This window comes from Streptopelia decaocto, assembly GCF_964273445.1.
Source record: "Streptopelia decaocto genome assembly, chromosome: 1".
Classification (NCBI taxonomy): Eukaryota; Metazoa; Chordata; class Aves; order Columbiformes; family Columbidae; genus Streptopelia; species Streptopelia decaocto.
Genome location: NC_138663.1, coordinates 180,765,925 through 180,778,334, shown reverse-complemented (window position 1 = coordinate 180,778,334; position 12,410 = coordinate 180,765,925). Strand labels below are relative to the sequence as shown.

Genomic DNA, 12,410 nt, shown 5'->3' with positions numbered 1-12,410 from the left:
GACGGCCTCTGAGAAAACCCCGAGACAATCAGAAGCAACACATCTGGCGCTTTCCAAGGAATGAGGGTGTTGTGCAAGGAGCAGCATTTCACTTCATGTATGCATTTATTTTTCAAGTGGATTTAAAAAATGCTTGGACATGATATTTGAACATAGATACTGGTAAAAATACTGTAAATATCCAATATTTATGAGATTAATAGTCTCGTCTTGGTGGTTCTGGGGCCATGCCAGGCAGATACCCCATCCCCTTTGCTTATGGAAGGGCTACCCACCTTCTGGCATGGCAAGTATCCAGGGGACCCCTGGTGTGAGCCTGTTGCTGCAGGCTCTGCTACACAGTCAGACATAGCGTAAGAAAAGCAGTAATGTGAAAGGTGGTTCTTCTCTTCTGGAAACAACTGAATTGTTGTTGTCGAAGTTAAAGGTGGCTTGGAGCACAGGCTGTTCTCAGTGGAGGATTACGAGATTCAGTCGGGATTTAGGGATGGAAATGCAGGCAGGATTTCCTTTTAAAAACCCCATGCTTAAGTAGCTGTTTTGTTCCTATGCTAAAAACAAAAAAGCCCTCAGGCTGGTGGGCTGCTTTCTGAATTTTTGGGGCATTTTGGCTCACCCTGTGGCATGCCACCAGCAGCGTGACATACTGGTGTGCTGTGCCATGTGCTAGAAATGCTGCTCTCTAGTGGAGTTTATTGTTGAGGTTGCTGCAATGATCTCCTCAACTGAAATATCAAGAGTATGCACAAAGAAAGAGGTGGGGGCAAGTCACTTGTGGAGGATAATGCTGTGTGCCAGTACCTGCCTCCCACCCCTATAGCCCAAGGGGAGGGTACCAGGCTGGGCGCAGGCAGCTTGAGGTTTTGGTGTGAACACAGACAATGATGCTCCATCCTGTTAAGTCAAGGAGGCCAAGACATCAGCCCACTGAGACCCAAGGCCAAAGCGACATCCCTGTGACCCACTTTGAATTTACCACTTAATTCATCTTCTCTGGCACTATAAATAATTCAGCCTGAGGCAGTTCAACAGTGATAAATAGGACAATAAACCTCGTACTGCAGCGAAGGCTACAAAGAGAGCAGCGCTTTTTAATTGACTGTTGCATGGTTACTAGGAAAAGCAGAGAAAACTCACTCAAAGCGCTGCACACAAACATCACCGAGCACAACTTCTTTGATGGCTTTGAAGTTTCCTAGAGAAATTCAGCCCTTATCAAAGGGCCATGTTTCACAGAGTGTTGCAGGTTTAAACCAGGAGATTATTTGTGATCCTAAAGACTTTGCATGAACTAATGTAACCTCAAGGGACCTCTGTGAAGGTTCTGGTTTAGATCTGGTAGGGCCTCTCTGAGTATTCTTTGAGTCCTGTGTCCAGCTCTGGAGCCTCAGTGCAGGAAAGACATGGACCTGTTGGAGGGGGTCCAGAGGAGGGACATGAAAATGATCAGAGGGCTGGAACAGCTCTGCTGTGAGGACAGGCTGAGAGAGTTGGGGTTGTTCAGCCTGGAGAAGAGAACGCTCCAGGGAGACCTTATTGCGGCCTTTCAGTACTTGAAAGGGACCAAGAAGAAAGATGGGGACAGACTTTTTAGCAGGGCCTGTTGCGACAGGACAAGGGGTAGTGGTTTTAACAAAAGGAGGGAAGATTTGAGCTAGACATGAGGATGAAATTTTTTACACTGAGCGTGGTACAACACTGGCCCACGTTGCCCGGAGATGTGGTAGATGGCTCATCCCTCAAGACATTCCAGGCCAGGCTGGATGGGGCTCTGAGCAACGTGACTGAATTGAAGATGTCCCTGCTCATTGCAGGGGTGTTGGACTAGATGACATTTGAACGTCCCTTCCAACCCAAACTATTCTGTGATTCTCTCATCAGTCTCCTTCATTAATCCTGCCTGCACAAGAGCCTGGTAAAACCTGACAGCTGTTGGTGGGGAAGTCTGTAGCTCTTGTCACCAAGCCTCATACTCAGACTGCTGCGCAACACCCATCTCTAAGTTAAAAGTTGTTTTCTTGGCACTTGACACCCAGCACTGTCAGTCAGGTGTCCTAACTGCCCAGGTCTGAGCCAAAATCATAGAATTGTAGAATGCCCTGAGTTGGAAGGGGCCCACAAGGATCATTGAATAGCAGTGGGCTACGAAGATGATTAGGGGCCTAGAACACCTTTCTTTAGAGCATCTTTATGAGGAGAGAGCGAGCGAGCTGGGTCTGTTCAGCCTGGAGAAGAGAAACTGAGAGGGGATCTCATCAGTGTTTATAAATATCTCAAGGGTGGGTGTCAAGAGCATGGGACCAAACTCCTTCCAGTGGTGCCCAACGATAGGGGCAACAGGCACAGACTGAAGCACAGGAGGTTCCATCTGAATATGAGGGGAAACTTCTGTATGTTGAGGGTGCCAGAGCACTGGAACAGGCTGCCCGGAGAGGTTGTGGAGTCTCCTTCTCTGGAGACATTCCTGTGCAATCTACCCTAGGTGTACCTGCTTTAGCAGGTGGGTTGGACTAGATGATCTCCAGAGGTCCCTTCCAACCATTCTGTGATTCTGTGAGTCCAAGTCCTGTCTCTGCATTGGACAATCCCAAAATTCACATCATGTGTCTAAGGACGTTGTCCAATTGCTTCTTGAACACTGTCAAGCTTGGGGTCATGACTGCCTCTCTGGGGAGCCTTTTCAGTGTTCCACCACCCTCTGGACGAAGAACCTTTTCCTAATATCTGACCTGAACCTCCCCTGGCACATCTTCCTGACATTTTCTCAGGCCTTAAGCTGGACTGGCAGCAGTGGCCTTGCAGGGTTGGACCAGGAAGTTGTCCCATTGACATCAGCTGTTTAATATCTGTCCCCAGCTGCTGGTCCTGATCACAACCAATTGCTACCTCCACCCCTGGTGTCAAGGAAAAGATGAGCTGTGTTGTCCTCTGGGCTAGCAATTGAGCCTTGAAAGCAGGAGTGAGCTGCAGGAGGCTGGAAGGGGCAGCACATCCCTGGGTTACCATGTGAGCTCGTTCATGTCTGAGCATGGAAAATAACCAGGCATGCAGAAGGCTGGGTTTTTGGCAGTGGAGCAGAGGCACAGCATTCCTCCCTGTGGTTCTGGGAAGATCTGGTTAAAGCTTTCTGGCTCACTAGAGCTGCAGTCGCATCGTCTGAAGAACCATCCCATGTGTTAAGATTTTCTGCTCCCTGATGAATTAGGCTCAGAGTTTCAGAATTACGTCGTCTTAACTTTTCTTTAATGTGTGTCTATATTTAGCATAATTTTTAATGGTCTGCTAGACTTCTCTGTAGTTAGCTAATGAGATCTGGTTCAATAGGTTACTGTGCTACATTTGCGTCCGGTTTGACTTGTAGCTACGCGAAAAGCAGGGCTGGGGAATCTCGGAGCCTGCATTTGTACACTGCTTGTTCTGCACTGCAGATGTGCCTCTGCTCTTTCCCCTGGTCCCATCCAAGCATGGAGTCCCAGGGTGGCTTGTGGGAATGGCCTGTTTAATTTTATAGGCCTGGGATTTCTACTTAGGGTCATGGGTGGTGGGGATGTAACTGGAGAGGAGCTTGAGATCCAGCAAAATCATTTATTGGCTGTCAATAGCTCCAGGGAATAATGATATAAAAGGCTTCTCCAGTCTGCATCTCATGCTCCCCTGGGAGCTGGCATTGCTGAGTAGCCTGAAATTTGTTCTGCTTCAGCAGGATCGTGGCCAATACCAAGGGAGGTGTTACGGGGCATGGTGTGGGAGAGGAGGGGAAGGAGGATAAGGAGATAGCTCAGTCTCTGTAGTCATCCCAGAACTGATAAATGGCTTTGGGAATGCATTACCCTATTAAGGGCAAGGAAATGAGAGGGTGTTGACTTATAAATACCCACAATTTCTTGGGAAAAAAAGACCCAAGATACAGATGGGCAGCCAGCCACTGGTTTCTGGACTCAAGAAGGTGCTGTTTATACCAGCAGCCAATGATAGTATCTAAATATCTGTCTAAATCCATAAATCCAGCAGTAAGCATCAAAAGGGTTAACCATAGTAAAAACCTAGCTTGGCATTGTGTCTTTTCACTGAGAATCACTGAAGTAGAGATTTTCACTCTGACCCACGTAGCTGAGCTTCCATCTCTTGAAGGTCTCTCTAAATTCAGGCCAGCATTCCCCTGAGACAGCGCTCATGTTTTCTTATAGCTCTTTCAAATACATATTAAAAATGGCATACCTGAAGCTATTTTGATCAACTGATATTTGCTGTGTTCCAAATGGGAGAGTAAGGTTGCATCCTACCTGATCTCAGTAATGTGAGACAGTTTTGCTTCTGGGATTTTTTTTTTTTTTTTCACTTGGTGGTTTTAACTGCACCACCAGGAAAAACTTCATCATTGCCTTCAGCTTCATGTAGCAATACATCAAAGAAAGAACATAAATTCAGCAGGCTAACGGGGACAAAGGGTCATGGGAGTAGACCTTGGCAGATAAGCTGATGTGTGGAGCCTGGTCAGTACCTGGCTGGGTAATATATCACTGCTGCTGCAGAGCGAGAGGCCACCCTCTGTTGCAGCTGAAATGGAAACCCCTGCAGTAACGGAGGTGGGGTTTCTCAGATGGTGGTGGGGTGAGGTAGATACGGGAGAGGGAGTTGTGGGCACTTGCAAGTGCATGGCGGGGGAAATGCAATGCCTCTGATTTGTCTTTTTTTTGGGGGAAGGGGGGAGTCTAATCCCTAAAATCACCTCCTGATCTCAACTAGAGAATGCTAAATTCAGCATTATTCTTCAAACAATTTGCTCTCCTCAATGGATATGCTGTAGCCTCCAGAAGCAGGACCTGTTCCTCTTTGGGACAGGAAGCCCCAGTATAAGACATCAACCCCCTGAAAGAAAGCACTACCCTGGTCTTTCTCCTGGACAAAACAAATATCTTGCACTTTGTGTTTCCCGTGGGAGGTGTGCTCACCTTGGATACATCTTTAGGGGACAGTGTGTGCTCCTTTGAGTACCTTGATCTCAAGTTCCTAATAGAGGTGCTCTGGCTTTCAGAACAAGGATCCCTTCTTTCACCTGCAAGGGTGATGACTTCATAGCTCTTGCATTTATTGGTTCTCAGAAATTAAGCTGATGAGCGCTCTGTCAGCACCACTGTAGGCAAGAAGGTCCAATGAGGTGGAGTTGACATGATTTGTAATCAATTGTATAATTTACAAGTGGCTGTGTAGCGTTTAGACAGGTTATGGCACAAAAACACTGCTGGAAAAATTTAGCCTTGGGTCTCTTGTGTTCCCTCTGCAGCAATGTCTGTCTGTAGACCCTGTACACACCTGCCACAGATCTTCAGGGCTAAAAGTGAGTCCTGGGTCTGGTTTGCAAGTAGAAGGATCCCAACAGCTCAGGAAATTGTCTTGGAGGCCTTGAGCAATGCCATGGGGAGCTTTTCGTCTCAACGGAGTGGAGCCCAGAGCACGGAGGTTGGAGAGCAGAGCAAATGTTAGCAGGCAGCCAGGTCTAGAGGGGAAGGAGATTCATCTCAAGGTAAGACACTCCTGGGTTAAAATGCACTGAATTTGCAAAAAAGTTCTCTAGCTCCAATGAGACCACGGTGAGACATACTCTGTGACAGTACCTTCCTCTAACAGGTCCTGAGAAGGCTGGAACAGCTCTACTGTGAGGACAGGCTGAGAGAGTGGGGTTGTTCAGCCTGGAGAAGGCTTCATGCAGACCTTATTGTGACCTTTCAGTATTTAAAGGGACTGAGAAGAAAGATGGGAACAGACTTTTTAGCAGGGCCTGTTGTGATAGGACAAAGGATAATGGTTTTAACTAAAGGAGGGGAGATTCAGGCTAGACATGAGGAAGAAATTTTTTACAATGAGACTGGTACAACACGGGCGCAGGTTGTCCGGAGAGGTGGTAGATCCCCCATTCCTGGAGATATTCAAGGCCAGGCTGGACAGGGCTCTGAGCAACATGACTGAGTCGAAGATATCCCTGCTCATTGCAGGGGGTTGTACTAGATGACCTTTGAAGGTCTCTTCCAATGCAAACTGTTCTGTGGCTCTCTGAGAGCAGGGCTGGTTCAAGCTATTCCTGAAAGCTCTGAAAAACTCCCCCTTCGCAACCTGAATCAAGGTTGGTTTTATAAGTGGAAAGGAGTCTTGGGACTCCTGGAGGGGCTGTGGCTTTCTCCTCCTTTCCCTCTGTTAACACTGCCCAGCCCAGCAAGCATTCATGCAAGAGCTGCTGCCCAAGATCTTCCTCCCCCCCTTCCCCCATCAGCACTGGGGGGAGCAGCAGCTGCATCCAGCATCTTTGCTTCCCGTAATAGAAGCTATAACCAACCCTGTAAATCAGGCTCTGTAATTATGGGACCCAATGTGGAATAACAGGATGAACATATCGGTCAGCAGCCACTTTGAGGAAAACACGCAAATATAAGGAGGGGCCCCAGTAGGTGCTGAAGACAGTCCATACTGAAATCCTGATCATCCTAACAGCTTCTTTTAGTGGTGATTTGTGCTTTTGCTGTCTCCAGACGTAGCTGAGAATCAGCTCCTTCCTGCTCACCCTCCTCTGTTACCTTCTCAAAGGGCAACTGCAACCACACAGGGAGCCACTTCACTTTGCAAAAGTTTGGAAATGAAAACAGTGAGCAAGGCTTCAATTTCCCTCTCTGTCCTCTACAGCGTATACTTGCAAAAGTGTCCTGATAAAAGACCCTGGTATTCTGCAGAGCACTAGTGTCGCGTCTGAGAGCTCAAACTTTACGTTTTCAGGCTTTTAGTCATCAATAAACAGAGCGATTACACGCTCTTTCTGGATGTGCTCTCTCTTCTGCACTGAATTTGTTTGTTGCCATGGATATCGCTTTGTCTTGAGAGACTGAAATGGATTTAAACAGACCCTTGTGGGTCAATATTTCCATAGAGGCAAATGTACATCTTGAGGCTTCCTGGAATTATTTCACTTGTCCATGACACAAGGAGCATGAAGCACCCAGAGCTTCAGCTGGAGAGGTAATGGATGCCCCTTCACTGTAGGGAAAGATGGAATAAATTTTGTACATTACTTTGCCCAAACCCACAAAGGCAAAGGAACCTCTCTGATCTCAGTGGCCAGAAAGATCAGGTACAAGTTTCTCTATTGTTTATTCTTGACAATTTGAAACTACTTTTTCTTGCCAGTCCTAATTCTTTTTTTTTTGAGAAGTGCCTTTCAGTCTGGGATTTCCAAGATGTGTCGTATTGCAGCTCATAAATGGACTTGTGTTCTGGGCAAACAATAGTTGTTACTGTTTAACACAGAGATTTGATAAAATTTGCTAATGACTCTTGCAGAAAATGGGCAGATCAAGTGAAGAGAAGTTTTCAGTTTCTACCCAGGAGCAAAACTCCCACTCCCTGGCTTATGAATTTCATTAGGTGGAACTAATTAAAGGGATGTTTCTTATTACCAAGATGAGAAGCAGTCCAAGAGGAGTCCAGGGAGGTTTGTACGCTGCAGCACAATTGCTCTGCTTTTAAATGCTGCGAAAGCGTTGTGTCCTATTTAATTTGACATTCCTTGTGTTTGTTTCTCTTCGTGACTCATAGCACAACACTGGCAGCAGGCCTAGGAAGTAGGTTATGGGATCTGGCGTGGGGACACTGGTGGATTGTATTCCAAGTGTTGTGCTTACATTGCACCACCAGCCATGAGAGCACCCAGCAAACTGTGTTCGTACTGCCCAGCAAGCTGGTGGCTTCAAAAATCAGATTAACAGCTGCAGCAGTGGGCCAAGGTGGGCCTGACTTAGCATTTAATTTGCCACATCTCTTAGCCTAGCTCATTTAATACAAGACAATTTCAGCAAGTCAATAAAAAAGATCTGGAAACCATGCACTTGTAGCTGTTGCATTCTGGTTTTAAGCAATAGTTTGATCCCTTCCAGCCTCTCAGTGTCCCCTGATTGAGACACTGCACAGCAATCATCAGACCTGCACAAAACCAGGGTGATCAAGTAATTGTTGACAGGAATTGCATGAGGGCTCTGATTTCACCTGCTGAAGGGAGGTAAACACATTCATTTTCACGCTGATGGGGACTTGATGGTGAGGGGGGGTTATGGTGAGTGGCAGCAGCTCTGCCTCAGCTCTTCAGCTCTTGGTCTCTCTGGTACAGCCCAGGAGCTCAGATCTTTGCTCCCTCTGGCTTAAGTTAATTAAAAGGCAAGGACATCATGCTGCTCTTGTGGACTCTGAAGCTGAAAATGCTAGTGGCATGTCTTGGGAAAGACTGGGTATTTTATCTAGCATTGGTTTTAGTTTGGTCTTCTGCAGGATAAAGAACTCATGGCAAAGCAAATAAAATCTTTAGGAGGGTTCTTTGGCTTTGCATGGGTGTTTCATAACTGATAAAGCCAGCAGGGTGTCAAATACAGCTGGACAGTAGGCTATGTCAAATCCTGCTTTCTTAACCCAATTCCTCTCTGTAGCAGGACTGGAGTCAAGATTTAGGTTGTCTGTCTTTCTTTGCTGATCTCTTCTGAAGGAAGACAGATGATTTCTTGCAGCTTGGTGACAGAAAATGAGGAATATTTGGTGAAAGCACCATGAGAGGTGATCATTTGAAAGCAGAAGAAATACAAACATCATTAAAAGGTATTTGCCTGTGGTGCCTACCATAATCATGTTAGTGGCTTCTTGTGTCACTTAAAATGGTGTGTGCATTTTGCAACGCAGATACTGAATGGGTTTGTGTGTGCTTGTATGTGTTGTGTTAGAACTCAACCAAGCTAAATTTATCTTAGTTTTGTAAATTTATGGAGAATTTACAAAGTGGCAGGTCAAGGGCAAGACGCAACATTTGTGGTGGCTTATGAAGACCTGAATAGCAACATTAATTTTGAGTGATTCAGGACTGATTTTTTAAAAATATTAATCCAAATTCAGCTAAGCAAGGAAGCAAACCTAAAACTATTTCCTATCGCCTTTCTTGGGATTTGCTTTCTTAAGAAAAGAGTTTCTAAAAAGCAGACCTGGCCTTCAGGATGACCATCCTGAGGTCAGTAGGAGCAGTACAAATCCAGCTCTTGTCCCATTTTGCAGCATCCAGCACTGTGGAGGAACAGGACTTTCCTTTGGAATCCAAGGCAGCATGTACCCATCTTCTCAGGTATTCCTGGAAATGTTTGCATTTTATCATGCTCCCAGGCACTCAGGGAGCATTTCAGAGTGCACTTAATTCTTTCTGAACTTAAATGTCTCTATTTTTTTTTCTTTTTGCAAGTCGTAGGTGTGAAAGAGCAGAGTGTTATTTACTATTGGTGAACTTGCACCAGTTCTTCTCTCCTTTCCCACAGTCAGAGACTGCCTGGTGGGCCACTCCGCCTCCTTTATTTGTAGATGCACAGTGAAACATCTCTGTGGCTGCACAAGTACCAGAATATACGGAAAAAGTGAAATTAAGCAAGTCATTAATACTTTACTTAGGTTTTTGTTTTTATGGTTATTTTTCAGCTTGGAAACAAAGAAGAAATCCAGCGCCGTGCTGTCAGCCAGCTGGAGACGGGCCAAAACCTGGAGACATGCACACGCTCTCACACTGTCTCATTCTTCTTTCAAATTCTTGACAGGATTTTTCTCAAAGCTTCTTAAGACATCTGTCTGGCTTCCCTTTTGGAGAAGAGGGAATGGAAGACGGGAGCCATGGCCGAGGCCATCGGCAGCGGTTGCAGACCAGCCGCTCCACGCACTTGCCATCACCGTGGGCTTTCTGCCCGGGCAATGCTGGAAAACAGGTCCCAGGAACGGCTTCAGCCAGTGTCAGAGCAGCAGATCCTTCTTCTACTGTGGGGGAAAATGATGGAAAACACATGATGGCTGGAGGCTTTTTGCAAGTTTGTGTTTTTTTAGAATATATTACATGTTTTGATGATAAGTGCAGTGAAAGGGCAGTCTTCATTGCACTGCTGTGTGTCCTAGAGCAGATGAAGCTCCATAAATGTTGTTACTTTGATTGTCATATGGGCCAAATCAGTTTAGAGCATATAAAACATCACGTTTTCTGTGAAAAGCAACCTCTGTCTCCAGCCAGTGCTGTCAACTCTTCAGTGCTCACCTTGACTTTCTCTGCAATAATGTGTTCTTCTCCAAAGCTGTAATTTTCTATGAAGAGAAACATTAGATAGAGGTCTGATTTGTCAATTACCCTGATAAAAATTATGTGGCTTCCTGTGGTAGGTTGATACTATTTTTAGAAATGACATTTTGCCACACACTGAAATAATAAGCACAATACAATGGTGCCTTTTAAAAAAAAAAAAACCCACAGCCTTTTGCACATGAAATCAGTGAGTTTATTCAACTGAGAGGAATTACTTATCTTCTTTCTTACTCTCCCCCCCTCAAACACTGCTTCTCCCACAGGGAAAGGTGGTGTGTCAGCAGGATGCGCATTAAAAATGTAAGTGCATTTTCTTCTTGAAATTTTAGCACAAGGTCAGAAATATCCAAATGGAATAACCTGACTGCCGGGTTGACAACTACAGCCTGTCAAAACATCAATGCAAATCCAACGTTGGTTACTTGACCATAAGAAACACATCTTGATAATAACTTTTGCTCTTCTGCTGAATAGTGTGTTTTAAAAGTGTATCTGGAAGATCAAATAATGCCCCATACATCACTTTCCACACCTCATCTTGGATGGCTACATGGGAAGAACAATAATTAGCATTCCTACTTTCCTGTGCTAGAAGATCCATCCTTCTGCAGTCTTGCTGCTCCATCTTAAATAATGCACACATCCATATGTGCAAGTAATTCCTGCATGAGAACAGGACCTATAATAGCTAAGCAGTGGGCTCATAAGAAGCTTTGCCTCACCCAAAGGTATAATCCTTTATTTGTGACATCCCCACTAGTTGCCACTGGAAAGGATCATGGTTTCATGTGAGAAAGGTACAGGACCAATGGAACCTAAGAGGTTTTTTCCACACATTGAAATGTCTCTAACACATATTTATAAAAAAAACCCAACACATATATAAAAAAAGGAGGCACTTGGGTTAAGTTTTGCCCACGGGAATGCTCCTGAGTAGGTTTGCTCCTGTTATGCTTTGCTGCTGTCTGCCTCTGTCTTACTTGGACCTTATTATCAAGGAGAAGTGTATAAGCTATACAAATTTTAATGTAAAGAGAAATCTAAACTAGCAAAAGGCACCCATGCTTTAATCCTACAGAAGTAAAAATGACAAATGCTACCTGACATGCTTTTACCATTCTTTCCACTAGAAATCAAACCAGGGGAAACACCAGAGACTCAAGATTTGGCCTGCATTTTGCCCACCCCCTGTCAAGCCCTCCCGAGAGGTGCTGGCTTGCTCAGGGCAGGGGCGAGGTGTGTTTGGTGGCAGCAAGGTGATGCATCTCCCCATCCATCTCTTCTGTGTGGTGCAAACCTGCAGACCCAACCCTGACAACCATGAGGACCCTTGGAGGGTCTTGTAGTTTTTCAGGGAAGTGCAGCCTGCTCCAGTGATCCAGCCCCTCTCACATCTTGTATTATAAATACAGGCTTGACCTCATGGCCTGACTCTGTCCTCAAATGTTTGTGCCTGAAGAGTTGGAGCGTAATGCTATACCTCCCCATAGAAACAGGATAGGGGGAGGTTTCTTGGAAACTACAGAGACAGGCACCAAAAATAAAAGGCATCTGAGGAACAAGTGGAACCACATGGACACAGCGCTGCTCTTCTCTGTTTGCTTTTCTGGTTGTCACTTTTATGTTATCTTTTCCTCTTCAGGACATTTGTGGGAGGCTATAAATATATATGGTCTGTGCAATTGTTACTGTGGAAATGAATCTCTCTGGTGTCCCTGTGCTTGGGGCTGAACACCAAGGTATGCCTGGAGTTGGTGCTGTGATGGGGGTCTGTGCTGCTGGGCTGCTCTGGGAAGCCTCTCCCAGTGGTTTAGGGAAGGGAAAAGAGAAGCTTGATGTTTTGAGGTTGAGATTGCTTATATAGCACAAGTGAAGGCAGTATGGAAGGGCTGGGGACATTTGTCCTAATTCGAAATTGTAATACACAGATATTCTGTCTCTCTTCATCCCTTCCTCATCGCAGCTTCCACGCAAGTCCCAGTGTTCCTGCGGCAATGAGTGTCTGGGGAAGAGACTTGGCTTGTTCTAAAACGTGCATATCATTATAAGGCCTGAATTACCCCAAAATACTCAAGCTGCCTAGAGACCCTCCCACATGGGTGCACAATAAGCACACAAAAATTTGCCTGCATCTGTTTTACTAGGAATGCTACATGTAGCTGTGGGTGAAACCACAAGATTAGTGATGAAGTGCAACCTCTTCTGCTTTTCGCGGCAGCGCATTGCAGTGTTAATGGTTTCAACTACAGCACTGGGACCTGGATGTCCTGTGCAGGTG

The 12,410-nt window shown here is 45.6% G+C and overlaps 1 protein-coding gene across 2 annotated transcripts in view; it reads left to right on the top strand.

The window, feature by feature from the left end:
- The window catches only part of NUFIP1 (nuclear FMR1 interacting protein 1), a 93,477-nt gene that overhangs the window by 30,758 nt on the left and 50,309 nt on the right, over positions 1–12,410 (top strand). Inside the window, exon 10 of one of the 2 annotated variants that reach the window (XM_082074501.1) lies at positions 9,487–9,867. The exons of the other annotated variant lie outside the window; for it this stretch is intronic. Within the exon in view, the coding sequence (XP_081930627.1) occupies positions 9,487–9,624 (138 nt within the window). The 3' untranslated portion in view covers positions 9,625–9,867. Of the gene's footprint in view, positions 1–9,486; positions 9,868–12,410 lie in introns of those variants that run through there. 2 annotated transcript variants of the gene reach the window in all.